The sequence below is a fragment of the Dendropsophus ebraccatus genome, chromosome 1, assembly GCF_027789765.1.
Source record: "Dendropsophus ebraccatus isolate aDenEbr1 chromosome 1, aDenEbr1.pat, whole genome shotgun sequence".
In the NCBI taxonomy this organism is placed as follows: domain Eukaryota; kingdom Metazoa; phylum Chordata; class Amphibia; order Anura; family Hylidae; genus Dendropsophus; species Dendropsophus ebraccatus.
Window position 1 is genome coordinate 196,875,914 of NC_091454.1, and position 26,833 is coordinate 196,902,746.

The 26,833-nt window shown below is 39.8% G+C and overlaps 2 protein-coding genes across 5 annotated transcripts in view; one reads left to right on the top strand and one right to left on the bottom strand.

The window, feature by feature from the left end:
* Positions 1 to 16,958, bottom strand: part of SFTPB (surfactant protein B) — an 80,913-nt gene extending 63,955 nt beyond the window's left edge. The window contains exon 1 of the mRNA XM_069943906.1: positions 16,903 to 16,958. The gene's annotated coding sequence lies outside the window, so the exon portion shown is untranslated. The remainder of the gene's footprint in view (positions 1 to 16,902) is intronic.
* Positions 16,712 to 26,833, top strand: part of PAX8 (paired box 8) — a 29,296-nt gene continuing 19,174 nt past the window's right edge. For all 4 annotated transcript variants that reach the window (XM_069943823.1, XM_069943843.1, XM_069943833.1 and 1 more), the window contains exon 1: positions 16,712 to 16,809. In XM_069943823.1, coding sequence (XP_069799924.1) covers positions 16,785 to 16,809 — 25 coding nt within the window. In that variant the 5' untranslated portion in view covers positions 16,712 to 16,784. The remainder of the gene's footprint in view (positions 16,810 to 26,833) is intronic.

Here is a 26,833-nt window from a genome sequence, read left to right on the forward strand (position 1 = left end):
ATATGGGGGCACAGTGGGGATATATATATATATATATATATATATATATATATATATATATATATACTATATGGGGGCACAGTGGGGATATATATACACTATATGGGGGCACAGTGGGGATATATATACACTATATGGGGGCACAGTGGGGATATATATATACTATATGGGGGCACAGTGGGGATATATATACTATATGGGGGCACAGTGGGGATATATATACTATATGGGGGCACAGTGGGGATATATATACTATATGGGGGCACAGTGGGGATATATATATATACTATATGGGGGCACAGTGGGGATATATATATATATATATATATATATATATATTTACACACACTATATATGGGCACAGTGGGGATATATATATATATATATATATATATATATATATTTACACACACTATATGGGGGCACAGTGGGGATATATATATAATATATATATGTATATACACACTATATGGGGGCACAGTGGGTATATATATATACACACTATATGGGGGCACAGTGGGGATATATATATACACTATATGGGGGCACAGTGGGGATATATATATATATATATATATATATATATATATATATATATACACACTATATGGGGGCACAGTGGGGATATATACACTATATGGGGGCACAGTGGGGATATATACACTATATGGGGGCACAGTGGGGATATATATATATATATATATATATATATACACTATATGGGGGCACAGTTGGGATATATATATACACTATATGGGGGCACAGTGGGGATATATATATATATACACACTATATGGGGGCACAGTGGGGATATATATATATACACTATATGGGGGCACAGTGGGGAGATATATATATATACTATATGGGGGCACAGTGGGGATATATATACCCTATATGAGGTCACAAAGGGGGCTATGTATACTATATGGGGGTGCAGAGAGGGCTATTATATGGGCACAGAGTGGGCACTATTACAGTGTGTGGCAATTCATGGGGACTGTGTATAGAAGTGAGGATGGTGCTAATGCCAGGAGCCTAAATTCTTTGTCTGGCAGATTCTGTGGAGATGAATTGTGCTCGGGAGAATAGTCATGATGGCCGGGCCTGATGGGAAAGAAAAAAGAAAGTGAGCGACTCTGATCACAGAAGACGCCACCTGTGAGTCCAGTGTAATCACTTATGTAGGGGCAAGAGTGGGGGGATACTTAGGTTATGGGGGGCTCAGGCACATCCTTGCACAGGGATCCTCTGCTGTCTGTGTCCACCCCTGCTGACAGCTAATATTGCATCTTCTGAGGACAGTCCTGCTGCTCACACACTATATAATAGCATTAATAGTGTGTGACATAGTAATAATAACAGCAAGTGTTTACTGTGCGAGGGATAATATATTTGGGAGTCTGATAGGGGAACAGCACAATGACAGGAGAGCGGACAGAGCCTCTGTAACTGTTCTGTATTCTACCTGTGACTGCGTTTGATAACTGCTGTATACTCTTCTATAGTCTGCAGGGTGTAATACTCTGCAACATCTGTGTACACCTGGTAGCTGATATCACTGCTATATTCTATTCTGTAGTCTTGAGGGTGTAATAGTCTGCTGCATCTGTGTACACCTTGTATCTGGTGACTATATGGTCAGTGTATGGCGGTATTATTAATTATATTGGTAGTGTACACTTATTTTTCTTCTGTGATAATTCTGGGCTTCACACATGTAAGAAAGTAATGTGACTAAGTAGAGCTAAAAATTCTTCTGTTGGAAATAGTTGGCAAAATGTGTGTGTGTGTGTGGGGGGGCAACGATATATATGGGGGCTGGTGGGGGTTTTGTGCCCGGGCTGCTTTTCAGCCCCAGTCCGGCTCTGCCCTGTACCATCACAATAAGACAACTGTAATTTTTTCTTGTACATTATTATGTGGGCAGCCATTAAAAATATATTAAACATAAAAGACAATAAGCCATTTTCTGACAACACATTCAATTTAGGCCACTCTGACCCTTTAAAAGATGGTGTCTATTGCTGGACAACCCCTTTAATCATTTATTTCTATATCTGTATACATGTCTGATTCCTTTAAAGTGAATCTATCGGCGTGTTACAACCCCCAAACCGCCGTGTCCAGTTCGGGGGTCGGCCTTACACCCAGGGACAGTATTTTGGAGTAAAACTAGTTTTATTTCTGTGGTGCGGCAAAGCGGGAAGTCAGTGTGGCGTGGCACCCATGCTTAAGGCTAGAAGCCCCTCTCCCCCCACCTCCATCCAGACCAGGGGCATGCTGAAAATGAAGAGTGGTGGGGGGAGTGGCGCTGCTGGCCTAGAGCACAGATGCCATGCCACATTGACTTCCCACCTTGCAGCAGAAATAAAACAAATTTTTCTCCAATATACTGTCCCCGGGAGAAAGGCCGACCCCAGAACCGGACATGGTGGAATGTCCAGTTTACTAATGAATAAAACCCACTGTACAAAGTCCAATATCATCTCATACAGTGATCATAAAGTGGTAAATACCAACTCTACACCCCATATTCAGTGGGGAAAATAAGGATTTGATACACTGCTGATTTTGCAAGTTTTCCCACCTACAAAGAATGAAGAGATCTGCAATTTTTATCATAGGTACCTGTGAGAGACAGAATCTATAAAAAAAATAATTATTAATAATTATTTTACATTTTATTACATGAAATAAGGATTTAATACAAAAACCAGGACTTAATATTTGGCGCAAAAACCTTTGTTTGCAGTTACAGAGGTCGGACGTTTCCTGGAGTTCTTTACCAGGTTTGCAGACACTGCAGCAGGAATTGTGTTCCATCCTCCATACACATCTTCTCCAGATCTCTCAGGTTTCATGTCTGTCACTGAGCAACATTGAAGCTCCCTTCATATATACTGTATTCTATTGGGTTCAGGTGTGGATACTGGCTAGGCCACTCCAGGACCCTGAAATGGTTCTTAAAGGAGCCGTTCCTGGGTTGCCCTGGCTGTGTGTTTCGGGTCATTGTCATGTTGGAAGACCCAACTACAACCAATCTTCAATGCTCTGACTGAGGGAAGGAGGTTGTTGGCCAAAAGACATTGCCCCATCCATCCTTCCTTTAATATGGTGCAGTCGTCCTTTCCCCATTGCAGAAAAGCACCCCCAAAGTATGATGTTTCCATCCCCGAATGGTTGGGACTTTACGATTGCTTCACAGTTGGGATTGTGTTCTTGTTGTTGTACTCATGCTTCTTTTTCCTCCAAACTCGGTGACAGGAGTTCATATTAAAAAGTTCTATTTTGGTCTCATGTGACCACATGACCTTCTCCAACGCCTCCTTTTTGTCATCCAGATGGTCATTGGCGTACTTGAGATGGGTCGGGAATTGTGCTGCTGTGAGCAGGGGGACCTTGCATGCCCTGCAGGATTTAATCCATGACGTTGTAGTGCGTTACTAACAGTAATCTTTAGGACTGTGGCCTCAACTATCTTCAGTTTATTGACCAGGTCATCGTGGGTAGTTCTGGGCTGATTTCCTTTTTCAGGATCATCCTTACCTCAAAGGTGACATCTTGCATGGAGCCCCAGACCGAAGAAGATTGACAATCATCTTATGATTCTTCCATTTGCTAAATATTGTCTTCTCATCAAGCTGCTTTTCTGTTGTCCTGTAGCTCGTCCCAGCCTTGTGCAGGTCTAATTTTGTCCCTGGTGTCCTTAGACAGCTCTTTGGTCTTGGTCATGCTGGAGATGTTGGACTGTGATTGAGTGTGTGGACAGGTTTTTTTTATATATATAAATAAAAATAAAAAAAACAACAACTGTTCACAGGTTCAAACAGGTGCAATTAATAAAGATAATGAGTGCAGAGTGGGAAGAGCTTCTTAAAGAAAAACGAACAGGTCCGTGAGAACCAGAATTCTTGCTGGTTGTTCAGTGATCAAATACTTATATCATGTAAGAATCCCCCTGAAAGATGGTTGGCCAATAGTTTAGAGAAGACCTTGCACACGAAGAGGAGTCATTGTTTACTAGTTGTAGAAGGGGCGTTTGCGAAGCGATCAGCAGATTACTAGTATACTACACCCATCTAGTACCAGGCAGTCTGCTCAGCTGTGTTGCAGGCGTGGCCTGGTACTCCGATCTGAGCACTTATGCACTATACATCTTCAATGTTTCTTTCTCTAAATTAATATTTGGAATCATTTTACAAATTGTTATTAACACAGTAAAAATGAGAGAAAGAGGGGAAGGAAAATGGGATCACAGGGGGAGGGGTGGGGGTTAGAGGCGCTGGCATTTTTATTACACATCAGTGAGCTTCAATGTTAGGAACGTTTGTATGGAGAGTCCATGGTAAGCAGATATTGTATCTAGTTGTTCCACGCTCAACGACAGAGGCAGACCTGGGCTGTAGAGGTCATGTTGGTGATATGGTCCTGGCCAGTGATTGGCTGAGCAGCCTGTCAGCTAAGACAGGCCGCTCTGGAGCTGCAGCATGTGGGACCCAGGGAGAAGCTCAGTGCAGGAGGAGCCCTGGACCATGGATAGGTAATGTATTAACTTTGCTAATCGTCAGCCGTCGGCCGCGCACTTCTGTTACATGTAGCGGTGTGAGGTCGGTGGCCGACAATTATAGGTCCAAACCTATATCAACGATCAGCTGATGACAATGAACATCAGCTGATCGTTGTGTTTATTACATGGAATGATAATCGGATAGGGCTGATTATCGTTCAGTGTAATAGTACCCTAACTCTCCCTTATAAACGTGACAACTTCACATGACTGATTTGGTTGTGGAACCTGCACCAATTTCTGTATTCAAATCAGCATGTTCCCACACGGAAATCCGTCTCATTTTGATTTATATGGAAAATGGCTTATTTAAAGAAAAATAACATGACATGTTGAAAGACTTGATCACTAGCTATAGCTGGAGGAGACACACAGCCGTGCGCTTCATTCCCTGGCTTACCACTTGATCTGACTTCTCAGAGGAGATGGGTTCTATAGACTTAGGCTGGGTTCACACTACATAAGTTTCCGGCCGTAGCGCGTTCCGTGAATAAGCGTCCGGAAACTTACGTAGTTTGCGTACAATGTAAAGTATACGATCTACGGCCGCACAGTTCACACTACGTACGAACTTTCGCCCGGATCGTACGCGGCGCCGTAAAAAATGAACCAGACCATTGTTTCGGGACGGAAATGCCGTAACTTACGCCCGTAGCGTTACATGCGGTCCCGTACGTAGTGGTGATTTCTTCATTTTGAAAGCTTTTTGTGCCGATTCAAAAGGTTCTGTGGGGTGTCCGGGGCTAGGCGAAGATTTCCAAGTAAAAGACCGCTGTCAGATCGCTACGAAGAGCGCTCAGGAAGCGTAAGTACACTACGGGCGTAAGTTTGCGGTCCGTACGTATCCGGCCGCAACTTGCGCAAAGTCCCGGCCGGAGTTTCATACGTATATGTCCGGCCGCGGAAAATATGCGGCCGGACATATACGTAGTGTGAACATAGCCTAATGGTGCGTTTACACAGAGAGATTTATCTGACTTATCTGATTTTTGAAGCCAAAGCCAGGAATGGATTTAAAAAGAGGAAAAATCTTAGGGGGAGATTTATCAAACATGGTGTAAAGTGAAACTGGCTTAGTTGCCCCTAGCAACCAATCAGATTCCACCTTTCATTCCTAACAGACTCTTTGGAAAATGAAAGGTGGAATCTGATTGGTTGCTAGGGGCAACTAAGACAATTCTACTTTACACCAGTTTGATAAATCTCCCCCTTAGTCTTTCCTTTATGACCTGTTCTCTGTTTATAGTCTATTCCTGGCTTTGCCTTCAAAAATCTTTCAGATAAATCTCTCTGTGTAAATGCACCCGGGATGGACCATGTCTCCTGCAACAAATTAGATCATCGAGGAGCCAAGGAGTGAGGCTGTGCAGTTCTTCCAGCTATATCTAGAGACCCCATGTTCTTTCAGAGGCAGTAATGCTTTAGAAACCGGGCTGTATGTTTTTGCATTTCATACTGATCTGTGTAAAAATACAGATCAAATAAATGTCAGATTTAAAATCCGCACAATGTCAGAAACAGATTCCACGTGGATTTGGAGGCCGAGTTTTCCACCTCATAAATTTTCTGTGTAGACAAATACAGTGACATTTACACTCCCCCATAACAGTCACCTCCACAGGACTCTCAAAGCAGAAACAGCTGCACAATCCCCACAGCAAGGGGACGCGTTTTTGTTCACACGTACATAATCCGCTGCAGATTTTTATACTTATTGACTTCAAAGCGTCCACAGTGAATCTGCAACAGTTGCATATTTGCTGCAAACCCATTGAAGTCAATGGGTAACTACAAATTCTGCTGTGGTTTATTGATGTGCTGATAGAGAACCCTCATCACCATCTCCTGAAGTGCCTGCTACCTGCTTATAAGTTATTTGCCTGAGAAATGATTTCTTGCACCACTTTGCTTCCCTTTAAGGGATACTCTGACAAAAATTCTTTTCTTTGCAATCAACTGGTTTCAGAAAGTTATATAGATTTGTAATTTATTTCTAGTTAAACATACACAGTCTTCCAGTACTTATCATCTGCTGCATGTCATGCAGGAAGTGGTGTATTCTTTCCAGTCTGACACAGTGCTGCCCACAGTGCTGCCCAGAGCAGGTAAGGTTTTTTTATGAGGATTTGCTACTGATCTGGACTGTTCCTGACATGGACTGAGGTGGCAGCAAAGAGATCTGTGTCAGACTGAAAAGAAAACACCACTTCCTGCAGGACATACAGCAGCTGATAAATACTGGAAGGCTTGAGATTTTTTAAATAGAAGTAAACTACACATGTATAGAACTTTCTGGTACCAGTTGATTTGAAAGAAAAAGAGTACCCCTTTAATCTAACAAGTGTCACTGTAACATCCTACATGCCCTGGCATCTGCAGGGAGCTGGAGCTTTGCATAGCTGGAGAGCCACAGATTGGAGACCATAGGACATCATTACATTCTCCAGCTCTGTATTTTCTCAGTAGTTTTTGTTCTTTAATAACAATATTTAATTCATTTACGTTTCCTTTTGTAGATTTGATATTGGCAGTGACTGCAATAGGGACAGCTGTCATGCATGGTATACTGTGCAGTGTATTGGTGAGATCCAGTTGGTTGATGTAAACTTTTGGGGAATTTGGACCTCTGCCCCTCTGCTGGTCCTCCCCTGTACTGTACCCATCATGTTTATTTACCAACACCTTGCCTTTTGTTTGTGGATAATGTAAGAGGGCAGGGGGGTTAATTTGAAGCCCCCTCCTTATCAGGCCTCTGATCTGGGAGATAAGGGATGGTTAGGGGGCTTTATGGGACATGACAAAGGAATAAAGGTCACTTTTGTCACTTCCTCTGATAAGGGAAAGCTTTGAACAGCGCAGATCTGGAGGTTTCAGCATCAATCTGCGCTCTGACCATTTTATTAGGGATTTCACACAACAAGAAATGGAAATAGTCCAAGATGCAGAGGTCAGAGTGCGATGTACTTAACTCCCAATCTGCCAGAGAAGATAAGATTAGCCCCATGCTTCTGGATGAGTACACCTCAACCTCCATCAAGTATACGGATCTACTCTATCAACAAGGAATATAATAAATATACAATGAATTCTTATTTATAGTAAAGTCCCGACAAGGGGTCCAGTCTAGTAGCAGCAAGGGCAGATCTATAGGGGTCCAGTCTAGTAGCAGCAAGGGCATATCTATAGGGGTCCAGTCTAGTCACAGCAAGGGCAGATCTATAGGGGTCCAGTCTAGTCACAGCAAGGGCATATCTATAGGGGTCCAGTCTAGTAGCAGCAAGGGCATATCTATAGGGGTCCAGTCTAGTCACAGCAAGGGCATATCTATAGGGGTCCAGTCTAGTAGCAGCAAGGGCATATCTATAGGGGTCCAGTCTAGTCACAGCAAGGGCATATCTACAGGGGTCCAGTCTAGTAAGAGCAAGGGCATATCTACAGGGGTCCAGTCTAGTAAGAGCAAGGGCATATCTATAGGGGTACAGTCCAGTCCCAGCAAGGGCATATCTATAGGGGTACAGTCCAGTCCCAGCAAGGGCATATCTATAGAGGTCTAGTCACACAAAATAAATTATTATAAAATAGGAATAAAAGATCAATGATTTTTATAGCTCCTCCCACTGTCCTAAAATAAGGAACAAGACCCTTAATTTTGCGGTTTGTTATACTGGGGAAAAACCTCTATCTGTTCCTATAAGAAAATGATTTGCAATCTGTAGCTCTACAACAACAAATCTCAGCATGGCTTGACTGTCTGTGCAAACCTTGGCATGCTGGGAGGTGTAGTTTCACACTAACTAAATAGACACAAGGTGCCGGCTACATCACAATATCTCTGCTGATAGAGGTGACTATGCTCCCTACTACTATCCCTGTTGTTTGAAAATGTGGTCCTGTTATGGGTACCTAAAATTGGCTAAATTTCAATAAATTTTTAAAACCCTCTCCATATTCCTCAGTGGCATTTTTCCATCCATCCATACCTGCCTATTTTTGTATGCATATGTGAATAGCCATATAGATTACATGCCTATAGATTACACCTTCAGTGATTTTTCAGATCCGCATATAGGTCCGGTATTTTAGCTCCGTGAAAAATGGTCCATAATTGCATCTGTAGTGCGTCCGCAGCTGTATCCAACTACGTATCCGCAAAAAAAATTCAACTAGTTTGCTTAGATTTGATCCGTGTTTTTCACGAATGTCACGGGTGTGCCCATCCCATAGACTTCTATTGGCTAATCATGATCCACACTAGGACATGTCTTATTTTTTTCACAGAATGGTTGCGGATCTGTGAAAAAGCAAAATGTGTGACTAGCAAAATAGAAATCAATGGACAATAAGTTGATCTGTGACTGCGGATCCACAATCACGGAAAAGGCCTAAAGCCTCATTCACACGTCCAGTGATTTTTAAGGACCGCAAACGCAGCAAAAAAACAGATGTATTATGGACGCAAAATACACTCGTATGAAACTGGCCCTAGAGTGCAAGCTCTTTGACTCAGGTTCCCACTGAGCCTACAGCCCATGCGTCCATACAAGATGAAGCAGCCAGCGGACACAACATCACCTCTGCCCCCAAACTCATTAGACTTCTCCAGCCGGGGTTATAAAGTTGTGTTTTCTTTTCATTAATTGATCGATTCTGTCTTCCCATGCTCAGGGTCATAAAGCTGACAGAACAGAGGCATTCTCAGCCCATTCCCACTGATTACACCCATAGTTGACAAGGGAATGGTCCCCCCACAAATGTAGGGGTCATCTTGTCCTCCTTTGTACTTGTTTAAAGAAAATACTGCCCACCTTCAACCCGCCATCTCCGCCCCACCAGAGGGAAGGTGCTCCTGGCACAGATCCTACCTCTATAATGTGTAAGTAATGATAAGTTATGTACAGATGGGGCGGCACATCATTTATCATATTGCTCATAGAGATAAGTGTCTAATAGTATATATACCTGCAGCCCCATGTAAAACCTCACATACCGTATCATGATATCTAGTATGTTTTAGGCTCAGTGCACACGAGGTTTACCATATATATTAATCATATCCATCAACCATATTCATTGGCATGCATTGGGATACAAATTCTTTGGATAGGAAAATGCAGCAGACTGTGCTTTCCCATATAGGGGGCCATTAGAAAAAATTATATACCTTGCAGTATACCATGGCATGCTCTTAGTGATGTATGCCTTTATTTCTGTCAGACATACATCATGGATATATACCCCCAACAGAAGACGGGAACGCACACTGTGAATATGCAATGGCTGATGTATGATGTGTCATACTGGGGGGGTTCGGCCACTGTCAGATGAAGTTAGATGTGTAGTAGGATATAGGCCAATCATGGCCATTCTGTGGAGAACACTGATGGGTTCCGTTTTATTCTACCAATGTAGCCGGACATGTTGCTGGTGGGATCATTCATATAAACTGTTCAATGGACAATTGTTCAACTGTTCTATGGCGAGCTTTACTGCCCAGAAAGAAAGTATCACACCTCAGATCCCTATGGTATTTATTAGGGAGATGCTCATCAATGCAAAAATCAGCTAATAGTGTCAGCAAGCAAATGCCAACCTCTCAAATCCAAGACTACCCCAACACACTACAGCGGAATGGCCTGACTTACCCAGGAGATATACTTTACATATGTGCATTGGTTTTCCCCATAGACATACTGTACATATGTGCATTGGTTTTCCCCATAGATATACTGTACATATGTGCATTGGTTTTCCCCATAGATATACTGTACATATGTGCATTGGTTTTCCCCATAGATATACTGTACATATGTGCATTGGTTTTCCCCATAGATATACTGTACATATGTGCATTGGTTTTCCCCATAGATATACTGTACATATGTGCATTGGTTTTCCCCATAGACATACTGTACATATGTGCATTGGTTTTCCCCATAGATATACTGTACATATGTGCATTGGTTTTCCCCATAGACATACTGTACATATGTGCATTGGTTTTCCCCATAGATATACTGTACATATGTGCATTGGTTTTCCCCATAGATATACTGTACATATGTGCATTGGTTTTCCCCATAGATATACTGTACATATGTGCATTGGTTTTCCCCATAGATATACTGTACATAAGTGCATTGGTTTTCCCCATAGATATACTGTACATATGTGCATTGGTTTTTCCCATAGATATACTGTACATATGTGCATTGGTTTACCCCATAGGCATATTGTACATGCTTGCATAGACTTATCCCATAGATATACTGTACATATGTACATTGGTCTACCCCATAGGTATATTGTACATGCTTGCATAGGCTTACCCCATAGATATACTGTACATATGTTCATTGGTTTACCCCATAGATATACTGTACATATGTGCATTGGTTTACTCCATAGATATACCCTACATATGTACATTGGTTTACCCCATAGGCATATTGTACATGCTTGCATAGGCTTACCCCATAGATATACTGTACATATGTGCATTGGTTTACTCCATAGATATACCCTACATATGTACATTGGTTTACCCCATAGGTATATTGTACATGCTTGCATAGGCTTACCCCATAGATATACTGTACATATGTGCATTGGTTTACCCCATAGATATTCTGTACATATGTGCATTGGTTTACTCCATAGATATACTGTACATGCTTGCATAGGCTTACCCCGTAGATACACTGTACTTATGTGCATTGGCTTACCCCATAGATATACTCTACATATGTGCATTGGCTTACCCCATATATATATTGTACATGCTTGCATAGGCTTACCCCATAGTTATACTGTAAATATGTGCATTGGCTTACCCCATATATATACTGTACATGCTTGCATAGGCTTACCCCGTAGATACACTGTACATATGTGCATTGGCTTACCCCATAGATATACTCTACATATGTGCATTGGCTTACCCCATAGATATACTCTACATATGTGCATTGGTTTACCCCATAGGTATATTGTACATGCTTGCATAGGCTTACCCCGTAGATATACTGTACATAAGTGCATTGGCTTACCCCATAGATATACTGTAAATATGTGCATTGGCTTACCCCATAGGTATATTGTACATGCTTGCATTGGCTTACCCCAAAGACATAATCTACAGGCTTGGATTGGTTTATCCAATGAACATACTAAACATATGTGCTTTGGCTTACCATGTAGACATAATGTACTGTACATCCTTGCATTGGCTTTCCCCATAGATTTACTATAAATGCTTGTATTGGGTTACCCCATGGATATACTGTACAAACTTGTATTGGCTTACCCCAAAGACATACTGTACAAGCTTACATTGGCTTACCCCATAGATATACTGTACACGCTTGCATTGGTTTACCCCATAGATATACTGTAATACTCAGTTTCAGCACAATGTAAAGAAACAACTCAGCAACACAAATGGCTAACCAGTGTATGCAAAAGTGCAACAATTACAGATGTCAGAAAAAGAACTTTTAATATAGTTCCTGTACTGCTGACTATAGTGGAAATTATGTGGGGGGACCTGAGGGCGTCAGGCTGGGACCATCCAACCATTTGCTTCAGATTTTGTTAAATTTAGCAGTCGCTTTTTTAGTTTTATACTTATGCCTTTCTATACTAATCAACCAGTTGACTTAGCCCATAGACATACTGTACTACTTGTATTGGCTTACCCCATAGACATACTGTACTACTTGTATTGGCTTACCCTATAGACATACTGTACTACTTGTATTGGCTTACCCCATAGACATACTGTACTACTTGTATTGGCTTACCCCATAGACATACTGTACTACTTGTATTGGCTTACCCTATAGACATACTGTACTACTTGTATTGGCTTACCCCATAGACATACTGTACTACTTGTATTGGCTTACCCCATAGACATACTGTACTACTTGTATTGGCTTACCCCATAGACATACTGTACATGCTTTTATTGGCTTACCCCATAGACATACTGTACTACTTTCATTGGCTTACCCCATAGACATACTGTACTACTTGTATTGGCTTTCCCCATAGACATACTGTACTACTTTCATTGGCTTACCCCATAGACATACTGTACTACTTGTATTGGCTTACCCCATAGACATACTGTACTACTTGTATTGGCTTACCCCATAGACATACTGTACTACTTATATTGGCTTACCCCATAGACATACTGTACTACTTGTATTGGCTTACCCCATAGACATACTGTACTACTTGTATTGGCTTACCCCGTAGACATACCGTACTACTTGTATTGGCTTACCCCATAGATATACTGTACTACTTGTATTGGCTTACCCCATAGACATACTGTACTACTTGTATTGGCTTACCCCATAGACATACTGTACTACTTGTATTGGCTTACCCCATAGATATACTGTACAAGCTTGTTTTGGCTTACCCCATAGATATACTGTACACGCTTGTATTGGCTTACCCCATAGACATACTGTACTATTTATATTGGCTTACCCCATAGATATACTGTACTACTTGTATTGGCTTACCCCATAGACATACTGTATATGCTTTTATTGGCTTACCCCATCGGCATACTGTACTACTTTTATTGGCTTATCCCATAGACATACTGTACTACTTGTATTGGCTTACCCCATCGGCATACTGTACTACTTTTATTGGCTTACCCCATAGACATACTGTACTACTTGTATTGGCTTACCCCATAGACATACTGTAATTCTTGCATTGGCTTACCCCATAGACATACTGTACTACTTGTATTGGCTTACCCCATAGGCATACTGTACTACTTTTATTGGCTTACCCCATAGACATACTGTACTACTTGTATTGGCTTACCCCATAGACATACTGTAATTCTTGCATTGGCTTACCCCATAGACATACTGTACTACTTGTATTCGCTTACCCCATAGACATACTGTAATTCTTGCATTGGCTTACCCCATAGACATACTGTACTACTTGTATTCGCTTACCCCATAGACATACTGTAATTCTAGCATTGGCTTACCCCATAGACATACTGTACTACTTGTATTCGCTTACCCCATAGACATACTGTACTACTTGTATTCGCTTAACCCATAGACATACTGTACTACTTGTATTGGCTTACCCCATAGACATACTGTACTACTTGTATTGGCTTACCCCATAGACATACTGTAATTCTTGCATTGGCTTACCCCATAGACAAACTGTACTACTTGTATTGGCTTACCCCATAGACATACTGTACTACTTGTATTGGCTTACCCCATAGACATACTGTACTACTTGTATTGGCTTACCTCATAGACATACTGTACTTCTTGCACTGACTTACCCCATATACATACTGTACTTCTTGCACTGACTTACCCCATATACATACTGTACTTCTTGCACTGACTTACCCCATAGACATACTGTACAAGCTTGTATTGGCTTACCCCATAGACATACTGTACAAGCTTGTATTGGCTTACCCCATAGACATACTGTACTTCTTGCACTGACTTACCCCATAGACATACTGTACAAGCTTGTATTGGCTTACCCCATAGACATACTGTACAAGCTTGTATTGGCTTACCCCATAGACATACTGTACAAGCTTGTATTGGCTTACCCCATAGACATACTGTACAAGCTTGTATTGGCTTACCCCATAGACATACTGTACAAGCTTGTATCGGCTTACCCCATAGACATACTGTACAAGCTTGTATTGGCTTACCCCATAGACATACTGTACAAGCTTGTATTGGCTTACCCCATAGACATACTGTACTACTTGTATTGGCTTACCCCATAGACATACTGTACAAGCTTGTATTGGCTTACCCCATAGACATACTGTACAAGCTTGTATTGGCTTACCCCATAGACATACTGTACAAGCTTGTATTGACTGAGCATTAAAGTTTATGGTTCTTTTTTTAGGTTGGACCTTGAGGATCCATAACAAGGGCCAGGCCCACCATGCTAAGAGTTATTCCTATCATATCCATATCCATATACTGTTCTACATCAACCCTGGAGGAGAAGAATTGTACAACCTAAAGAAACAGATGGAGTAAAAGTTTGAATACAAAAAGTAGATAACACAAAGTCCTTCATGAATATGTTCACACCTGCAGGTACTGGATGTGATGGATTCTCTGCAACTGATCTGCAGCAAATCTGCCGCATGTGAACATAGTCCTACTGTGGATCTGCTGTGGATTTTGATTTGGCAGATACATGAGAACATAATTTTCCCTTTAACTTAAAGGGAAGATGGAAATAAAAACCCTAGTTTTATCACATATTAGGAAATCTGAGTGACAATCGATCTAGAGGTCACCATAGCTTTATGAGAGCTGCTTAGATAGCCACAGCTGCCATTCAGGGATTTGGGAAAGTTGGGTGTGTGACAATCCCTGTGGGACTGACATCTCTGCTTAAAGTTTACCACATATTCCTGCAAATTTAAAGGAATTTAAAGTGTGGCGTACAGACATTAGAAGCTGCTATCAGGATGGAAGTGATGGACACACAGATCAGCCTGGAGTTATCTAGATCTATGTACTGTACAATACACAAAGAGCATGTAGTCCTGGGAAGATAGTGGCTGTGTATCAGCTCCATCACTATGTCACCACTATCAGGATACAAGATGCACAGGCTCTATCAGATGCTGGGGCTGGGGTCTCCAGGAATCATCCATCCATGTGCAGATCCCACCTCCCAGCCGCCCTGGAACACCTGCAGCCAATCCCTGGCCTGGCTCCTGAGCCACACAGCCCTGAGACCCCCTTCATGGGATAAATCCTCCTCCCCACATCCTAGTGGAAGAGGACAAACTTCCAGCAAAGTGTAAGGGTGAGGAGAGGTCCTCAGGAGACAAGGTAAGGAGGGGGACAGCTGCTGCATCTCATTGCCAGGGGATAATCGATCTATATATATATATTCTACCCATGCTTGTTTATATCAATAAATCTATCCATCATCTGGCTATGCATGAATCTATACATTTTGCAATGCACCTATCTATTCCTTATCTATCTATCTATCTATCTATCTATCTATCTATCTATCTATCTATCTATCCTTCTATCTATCAATCTATCCCTCTATCTATCTATCTCCTATCTATTATCTATCTATCTATCTCCTACCTATCTCCTATCTATCTATCTATCTATCTATCTATCTATCTATCATCTATCTCCTATCTATCTATCTATCTATCTATCTATCTATCTATCTATCTATCTATCTCCTATCTATCTATCTATCTATCTATCTATCTATCTATCTATCATCTATCTCCTATCTATCTATCTATCTATCTATCTATCTATCTCCTATCTATCTATCTATCTATCTATCTATCTATCTATCTATCTGCTATCTATCTATCTATCTCATATCTATCTATCTATCTATCTGCTATCTATCTATCTATCTATCTATCTATTTCCTATCTATCTTCTATCTATCTATCTCTCTTCTATCTATCTATCTATCTATCTATCTATCTGCTATCTATCTATCTGCTATCTATCTATCTATCTATCTATCTATTATCTATCTATCTATCTATCTCCTATCTATCTATCTATCTATCTATCTATCTATCTATCTATCTATCTATCTATCTATCTATCATCTATTATCTATCTATCTATCTATCTATCTCCTATCTATCTATCTATCTATTTCCTATCTATCTATCTCCTATCTATCTATCTATCTATCTATCTATCTATCTCCTATCTATCTATCTATCTATTTCCTATCTATCTATCTATCTATCTATCTATCTATCTATCTATCTATCTGATCGTCATCTACGACCAATCTCGATCTATCAGCCTAATATTTATCCTCATCTATCGATCACTCTCCCATCTATCTATGATTACATCTCCCCTGTAGCTCGGCTTGGTATACAGTGGTGGGGTGTGGGGGTGATGCTTGGTATACAGTGGTGGGGTGTGGGGGTGATGCTTGGTATACAGTGGTGGGGTGTGGGGGTGATGCTTGGTATACAGTGGTGGGGTGTGGGGGTGATGCTTGGTATACAGTGGTGGGGTGTGGGGGTGATGCTTGGGGTCCCCCCTTCCTGTCAGTGACCGGTGTCCCCCCTGCAGGTCACTCTGTTGTACAGGACACCGAGGAAATCCCCGGGACAGGATCAGCCATTCACCGAGGATATCCAGCAGGCACCATGCCCCATAACGGCATCAGATCCGGTAAGTGACATAATACATGGCATACACGGCAGCCATCCCGTCCTCACCGGGGACTGTCACTGTGCTGGGACCGGGGCTGTGTGGGCTCCTCACCGGGGGCTGTGTGGGCTCCTCACCGGGGGCTGTGTGGGCTCCTCACCGGGGGCTGTGTGGGCTCCTCACCGGGGGCTGTGTGGGCTCCTCACCGGGGGCTGTGTGGGCTCCTCACCGGGGGCTGTGTGGGCTCCTCACCGGGGGCTGTGTGGGCTCCTCACTGTGCTGGGACCGGGGGACACTGCTGCCGGTGATCTGTAGGTGACAGCTGCTCACATACTAATACAATGGAAGCAGTCAGCCCCGAAGAGGCTGTTATATTGGCCAAGGAGCTGACAATCTATCCTGTGTAATGCAGATAGCAGCTCCATCCCCCAGTGCAGGGACAGGTGCAGGTGTGTATGTGGGACACTATGGGACATCACCTGCTCCAGCATCACAGGGTGTGCAGTCACCCAGCAATACTATGTATAGCTATCATATTCTCTCTCGGATATCTATCTATCATATTCTCTCTCTCTCTATCTCTGATATCTATCTATCTATCTCTGTGTGTGTGTGTATATAACAATCTATCTCTAAAATATTTGTGTAAAACTCAAAACTATAGCTATATATTAACATATCTATCTATCGTCTATCTATTAACTATCTATAATCTATCTCTCTCCTATCTATCTATCTATCTATCTATCTATTATCTATCTATCTATCATCTATTTATCTATCTCCTATCTATCTATCTAATCTATCTATCTATCTATCTATCTATCTATCTATCTATCTATCTATCCATCCATCTATCTATCTCCTATCTATCTATCTATCTATCTATCTATCTCCTATCTATCTATCTCCTATCTATCTATCTATCTATCTATCTATCTATCTATCTCCTATCTATCTATCTATCTATCTATCTATCTCCTATCTATCTATCTATCTATCTATCTATCTATCTATCTATCTATCTATCTCCTATCTATCTATCTATCTATCTGTCTCCTATCTATCTATCTATCTATCTATCTATCTATCTATCTATCTATCTCCTTTCTATCTATCTATCTATCTATCTATCTATCTATCTCCTATCTATCTATCTATCTATCTATCTCCTATCTATCTATCTATCTATCTATCTATCTATCTATCTATCTCCTATCTACTATATGTTGAGCTATGTAGCTTTTTATCTATTTAGGATTAAGCTAATAGTCTATTTCTAAATTATCTGTGTATCACCCAATTATTCAAAACCATTGTTATCGATGATTTAGCTATTAACTATTTTATCTATCTATCTATCTATTTATCTCCTATCTATCTATCTATCTATCTATCTATCTATCTATCTCCTATCTATCTATCTATCTATCTATCTATCTCCTATCTATCTATCTATCTATCTATCTATCTATCTATCTATCTATCTATCTCCTATCTATCTATCTATCTATCTATCTCCTATCTATCTATCTATCTATCTATCTATCTATCTATCTATCTATCTCCTATCTATCTATCTATCTATCTATCTCCTATCTATCTATCTATCTATCTATCTATCTATCTATCTATCTATCTATCTATCTATCTAATCACCTATCAGCAGAACATGAATGTCTGCTGTGACCTCTGTGCTCTCATATGTTGGCTCTATGTATTTCTGTATACACATCATGTATCATGTCAGTGAGGAGAAGCACCTGGATTGGCTTCTCTATGTACACATGCTGGGCTTACAAGTAGAAGTGTAACCAGGTATTATTGGTGATTGTACAGCACTGCTCTGGTCTGGATGTTGGATATAAAGATATCACTTTCCCCTGTGTCCTTCTGCCATAATAAATATCCCCTATCTAGTTGGTTGTAGATTGTTGGGCAGCTGCTTCTCTGTTATATACACAGTATCCCACCTCTGTATACTCAGTATCCCACCTCTGTATACTCAGTATCCCACCTCTGTATACTCAATATCCCACCTCTGTATACTCAGTATCCCACCTCTGTATACTCAGTATCCCACCTCTGTATACTCATAATCCCATCTCTGTATACTCGGTGTCCCCCTGCTCCTCTAACCATCAATATGTGCTAAAAACTCCATACAGAATCGTGGTGTTCTGAGAGGGATTCAATGTATTTTATTGTATGTAAAGCTTTATATAAATGACTGGCCTGATGATGATGATGAGGATGAGGATGATGATGATGAAGATGATGAGGAGGAGGAGGAATGTTATAACAATTTGTGGTATCTGATTTATTTCTGTGACTATAAGTCCTTATATTGCTTGTATACGGAAGATGCATTAAAAAAGGAAAGTAATAGGTTTTTTTTTATTATTGTTGTTGTTATTATAATTATATTGTATTGTATTATTATTATTATTACAACTTTATAGTAAGTAAAATATAGTATTATGCATATTATCAATACAATAATAATAATAATAATAATAATAATAATAATAATAATACAGCAGCAATATCTCTACTGTTGCTAATATGGTTCATATAATGATTTACATTATATAAATATTATTACTATTATTTTCTATTAGTATAAATATTGACACTATTATATCATTATTTATGTAAACAACTGAAATACTAAATCATAATTTATTCTAATCACTGTTATTTTTATGGTGAGAACAGTATCTTTATCTCTAATATTATTACTATGATTAATATTATTTTACTATTTCTGTGCTGCTATTATTATAGACTGTTATTATTGTATTGTTCCTTTTTCATTATTATTATATTATTATTATTATTACTATTATTATTATTATCATATCATTTTTCTATTCACTGCTACTAATGTATATATTATTTTGATCATTCTGATCCATTTATTACTACTACTTCTATTATTATAATTATTAATATCATATTTTTTTTTACATATATATATTATGATGATGATGATGGTGATTGTGGTGCTCAGTGCTATGTGCTCAGGTGTGTGGTGTGTGTGTTAGGCAGAGTATATACTGTATATCCCTGGCTATTGTGTGCTGGGCTGGCTGCAGGACAGTTCTCAGGTGTGTATGAGGCAGTGTATATACTGTATACCCATGGCTATTGTGTGCTGGCTGCAGTCCTCCATACATCTGAATACAAGTTAATCAGCAGATAATTTGGGCTGATGACTGTCTCCCCCCCATCCCCTTGTGTGACACATTAACAGCCCCTGTGATGGATGCAGCTTCAGGGGGGATCAGGGAGGAGAACATTGTTTTCTTGTCATCTCAACTATGTGGATTTAGTTTCTTCCTTTTAAAGTGGAGATTTTTATTATCTCTGTGGATCTAAAGTTACAGCTGAGAGGAGGGAGAAGCGCTCCAGCCCTGACATCCTCCTCTTATTCCTATCCCAATAACAAAGCCGAGGGATCTATGCCACATAGAGAAAGAAAGTGGACGAGCAAAATCTATCAAGTCACTCGATCAATAAAGGAGATAGATAGGAGTGATTATTATCACATGATTGGAAAGTAATAGATAAACATAGATCATAGATAGAAAGTATAATGCAGACTATCTAATATCTATTATCTATCTATTATCTATCTATCTATCTCCTATCTATCTATCTATCTATCTATCTATCTATCTATCTATCTATCTATCTATCTATCTATCTATCCACCCATAATATCTCATATCTTTCTATCTCAAATATATTATCTATCTATCTATCTATCTATCTATCTATCTATCTATCTATCTATCTATCTCCTATCTATCTATGTTTATCTATCTATTTATCTATCTATCTATCTCATATCTATCTATTCCTTATCTATCTATCTATCTATCTATCTATCTACCTCCTATCTATCTATCTATCTATCTATCTATCTATCTATCTCCTATCTATCTATCTATCTATCTATCTATCTATCTATCTATATATCAATCATCTATCTCCTATCTACCTACCTACCTATCTATCTATCTATCTCTTATCTATCTATCTATTATCTATCTCCTATCTATTATCTATCTATCTCCTATCTATTATCTATCTATCTATCTCTCATGCCTGTTTATCATCTACCTATCTATCTATCTATCTATCTATCTATCTATCTATCTCCTATCTATCTATTTATCTATCTATCTATCTATCTATCTATCTATCTATCTATCTATTATCTATCTCCTATCTATCTCCTATCTATCTATCTATCTATCTATCTATCTATCTCCTATCTATCTATCTATCTATCTATCTCCTATCTATCTATCTATCTATCTCCTATCTATCTATTTATCTATCTATCTATCTATCTATCTATTATCTATCTCCTATCTATCTCCTATCTATCTATCTATCTATCTATCTCCTATCTATCTATCTATCTATCTATCTATCTATCTATCTATCTATCTCCTATCTATCTATCTATCTATCTATCTATCTCCTATCTATCTATCTATCTATCTCCTATCTATCTATCTATCTATCTATCTATCTATCTATCTATCTATCTATATATCTATGTATCTATCTCCTATCTATCTATCTATCTATCTATCTATCTATCTATCTATCTCCTATCTATCTATCTATCTATATATCTATGTATCTATCTCCTATCTATCTATCTATCTATCTATCTATCTATCTATCTATCTATCTATCTATCTCCTATCTATCTATCTATCTATCTATCTCCTATCTATCTATCTATCTCATAGCTATTTATTAGCTCATATCTATCATCTACCATATCTATTTATGTTTTTCTATCTATGTTTCCTGGAAAACGTTACTGTATATTTGTCTGTAGACTATTTCCTTATTATCTAATATTTATCCATTTGTCTATCTAATACTTCTCTATCAATTGTCTGTCTGATCCCATTATATATCTATATACTGACTACGTTATCAGCACAGCCCTGCATGTGATATCTACAGAACCTGTATCACATATACTGAAGTATCTGGTAACTAGTAGCCGATGTGGTTTTCAGCATTTCCTGGATGTGGGTAGACTAGTTCGTTTTACCATAGTTCATGCTTATTTTTATTCAATACAATTAATATTTCTTTTGTCACTTATTAGGTAACTAGACAGATTGCTGTGAGAGCGAACATGCTGCTGATAGATGGATAGGAGATAGATAGATAGATAGATAGATAGATAGATAGATAGATAGATAGATAGATAGATAGATAGGAGATAGATAGATAGATAGATAGATAGATAGATAGATAGATAGATAGGAGATAGATAGATAGATAGATAGGAGATAGATAGATAGATAGATAGATAGATAGATAGATAGATAGAGAGATAGATAGATAGATAGATAGATAGGAGATAGATAAATAGATAAATAATAGATATATCGATAGATATGAGATAGATAGATAGGAGATAGATAGGAGATAGATAGATAGATAGATAGATAGGAGATAGATAGATAGATAGATAGATAGATAGATAGGAGATAGATAGATAGATAGATAGATAGATAGATAGATAGATAGATAGATAGGAGATAGATAGAAGATAGATAGATAGATAGATAGATAGATAGATAGATAGATAGGAGATAGATAGATAGATAGATAGATAGATAGATAGGAGATAGATAGATAGATAGATAGGAGATAGATAGATAGATAGATAGATAGATAGATAGATAGATAGATAGATAGATAGATATGGAGATAGATAGATAGATAGATAGATAGATAGATAGGAGATAGATAGATAGATAGATAGGAGATAGATAGATAGATAGATAGATAGATAGGAGATAGATAGATAGATAGATAGATAGATAGATAGGAGATAGATAGATAGATAGATAGATAGATATGGAGAGCGCTATATCGGGTAGGTGTTCTCTATATCTTATAGCTACATACATCTTATCCTACAAAACTCAATGTATTCGTGTGTCTTTATATACTGTACCATATACTCTCTATATAGACGTTGCTAATCCATCCCATCCAGCAGACAGGTCGCATCTCCGTACCGATCTCTTACCGATCCGCTCCCGATATTAGGAGAATAGAGAAAGGTGGGGGCAGCTCTGGGGGGGTGACTGGGATATTATGGGGTCCTGCTGGAATCTCTGTGGCTTTACAGGATTTATAGGTCGGGATATATAGTCATTATAATCGGACAATTGATTATTGATTAAATGACCGAATGCTAATGGAATGATCAGTGACATCTCCGATCACTATCACTAGTGCTGTCACACAATGTATAGGATGTGAATGGTGGTACACAGCAGTAAGCTGTAGACCTCTCATGACTTGTCCCACTACAGACATATACAGTCCAGCATAGTGACATAATAAGGTGTTACATCCCTTTAAGCCCTTTAATACCAGGGCTGATGATTATGGTGACTACAGGGGAGAGCAAAAATGTCAATGTCAAAAATCAGTCAGGAATTGTAAGAAACATAAATGTATATGGACATAAATGTAATGATAATCTATAGAAATACCATCATATTCTGGATCATTAATAATGACAGCAGCGCCAATAAATTTCCTCTGCGGGATACTCCACTTATTTCCCAGTAGTAATAAATGCGACAATTAGGGTGAATTCACACGCAGCTGATTTGTCGCAGACAGTCCTGATACTGAAAATCCCTCCCATACATCTGAATGGGTTGTTTTCTTGGCAAACACATAGGTCTCTATACACCCCATTCACAAGAACTGGACACTGGCAGTAATGTGTGAATATAATTCTATGGGTGGTATTACACGGAGCGATTATCGTTCGAAAAATGGTTAAATCATTCGGATTTGAACGATAATCGTTTAGTGTAATAGCAGACAACGATTAAACGACCAACATGAAATCGTTGGTCGTTTAATAGAATTTGGACCTATTTTTATCGTTGATCGTTTGCTAATCATTTACATGGAATAAGACGTCGTTCGGTCATTTGCAGTAGCAGCGAACGCAGTGACGAACGCAATAACGATCATTAGTAATGATCATTGTTTGGTATAATTGCGTGAACAATTTCAGGTCGTTCGCGATAGCGGTCGTTTGAGTTCGTTTATCGTTAATTGTTGATTGTCGAAAAATCGCTTCATGTAATAGTACCCTAAAGTCATTACATCACTATCACCCTGGAAAAAGGATAGGGGCAATAGTAACAGTATCCCAGGGCAATAGGGGCAATAGTAACAGTATCCCAGGGCAATAGGGGCAATAGTAACAGTATCCCAGGGCAATAGGGGCAATAGTAACAGTATTGGAAACAGTATTTCCTACAATATGAACAACTATAAGGCAGGGATTACACACTTGTTTTTTTTTTTGTAAACTTAATTAAAAATTCAATAAAAATTTAAATAAAAAAAAAAATACAACCCTTAACAGTTATTATTTGTCACCTGTCTATGGCCATCTTTAGGGTGAGATTGTAGGGGTATCTCCATGCCATTTAAAACTAAGTTCAATGTCCAATACTCCATTAATGCTGCATATTTTATAAGCATATTATAAGCATTAACTCCCCTGAGGATTCCAGGGAGCAGGATGAAACACGTTGGGAGTATGTTACGGTCCAGGTCAGGCAAGTACCTTAGGAATAAAGGTTTATCTGTATATAGCAGGGTGGGGAACCTTGGCTCTCCAGCTGTTGCAAAACTACAACTCCCATCATGCCTGGGCAGCCATCGCAAAAGATTTGGCTCTCCAGGCATGATGGGAATTGTAGTTTTGCAACAGCTGGAGAGCCAAGGTTCCCTACCCCTGGCATATAGGGTCAACCATCTATACACAATCGGGGACTACATGGACCCTTACACGGACAGATTTATCTGACATATTTTTTGAAGCCAGGGACAGACTATAAATAAGGAACAGGTCATAAAGGAAAAACTGAGATTTCTCCTCTTTTCAAATCCATTCCTGGTTTTGGCTTCCAAAATCTGTCAGATAAATCTCTCTGTGTAAACGCACCATTAGCTAGAGCTATGTGCAAGAGGGGGAGAGAGAGAAGACCCAGTGAATCAATAACCCCTTCTCCCCACATGCCATCTGTATAGTAGTGTGCCTGTGTAACTCCCGTACAACCTACAGCAGGGGTAGGGAACCTTGGCTCTCCAGCTGTTGCAAAACTACAACTCCCATCATGCCTGGACAGCCAAAGCGTTAGGCAATGGTAGCACAATTTTGTTGGCAAATTCAAGGTCTTGCATTTTGCCCACATGTAGCTGACAGTGTGGCCTCACTCTTATAGTGGTATCAATTTAGCCCACCAGGGAGGATAAGAGTCTAGGTTAGTTAGGACTAGTTTATATATATCCGGCAATCCGGAGGCGTTTCCCTCCGGTGCAGTAGAAAAGCACCAGAGGGAAACGCATCTCTAAACTGATCCCATTGTTTTCAATGGGACAGTTTGGATGATGCAATCTCATAAATCTGCCGCCGGACTGACCACAGCTTTCTGACGTGCGGCCAGCTCCCTCATCCGGCACCGCACTCATTAAAGTCTATGGAGCACTGGAGGCATCCTGTGTACAGACGCATGCATTATGCATCCTCCAGCCTATGCCTCCAGCGCTCCAAAAAGAGATGTCCCTGCCCCCCATTAACCCTTGTGACCCTGGCCCTGCAGCAGAGTGGGCCCTGGCAGGAGGGGCAGCCCCCCAGCTGCTCTATACAGGTAGAGCTCCCTTTAGGACAGGGGTAGGGAACCTTGGCTCTCCAGCTGTTGCAAAACTACAACTCCCATCATGTCTGCGATATCCAGGCATGATGGAAGTTGTAGTTTTGCAACAGCTGGAGAGCCGAGGTTCCCTACCCCTGCTCTAGGAGATGTCCCCATGTCCTGCTGCCCAGAGTAGAGGGCTGCTGCCTCCTATATAGATGGCCCCCTGTAGTGCTGCTGCCCGCCATATAGATGGCCCCTATATGCTGTAGAGGAAAAAAACTGATTACAACTAATTTATGGCAACTGATATTAACTGATAGAAACTGATGGTTTTTACTTAAAAAAGGATAGAAAACTTGATGACAACTGATGCCTTTTTGGCATCAGGTGTGACACCAGTTGTAGTCAGGTTCGTACAAAAAAACTGAAACAGATGCATCTTATATATGTAAACTAGGCCTTATGGGGGGAGATTAATCAAACATGGTGTAAAGTGAAACTGGCTCAGTTGCCCCTAGCAACCAATCAGATTCCACCTTTCATGCCTCACAGATGCTTTGGAAAAATAAAGGTGGAATCTGATTGGTTGCTAGGGGCAACTGAGCCAGTTTCACTTTACACCATGTTTGTTTAATCTCCCCCCCATAAGGCCTAGTTTACATATATAAGATGCATCTGTTTCAGTTTTTTTGTACGAACCTGACTACAACTGGTGTCACACCTGATGCCAAAAAGGCATCAGTTGTCATCAGGTTTTCTATCCTTTTTAAGTAAAAACCATCAGTTTCTATCAGTTAATATCAGTATCTATACAAAACAGGCCTATGTCCATTTATATTGCATCACTATCTCTGTTGAGCCTCAGGGGGTTGACTATTGTGAAAGCCTAGTATCATTTCAGGGCTTGGGCCCACTAGTGCAGGGATGGGGAACTATCGGTCCTCCAGCTGCTGCAAAACTACAATTCCCATCATGCCTGGTGAGCGGGAATTGTAGTTTTGCAACAGATTGAAGGTAGTAGGTTCCCTATCCTTGCACTAGAATATCCTCCTGCCCCTGTTGAGCCAATATGACCCAAGATCTATATATTAATTTGCTATAGTTTCATGTACTGTAATAGCCCCTTATATAGTATACCGGTAGGCCTCTATTATTTTTAAAGAACATTTAATAATTTGACATTGCTTGTTAGGGAAAGATCTATCCAAAAATTCCCATCTACTTAAAATTGAATGGTCCCCTATAAAAATGTTGAATATTTGCAGAAATTTCCCGACCAGCCAGATGCCGCCAAAACCTTCCCAGCACCATTTATCCGT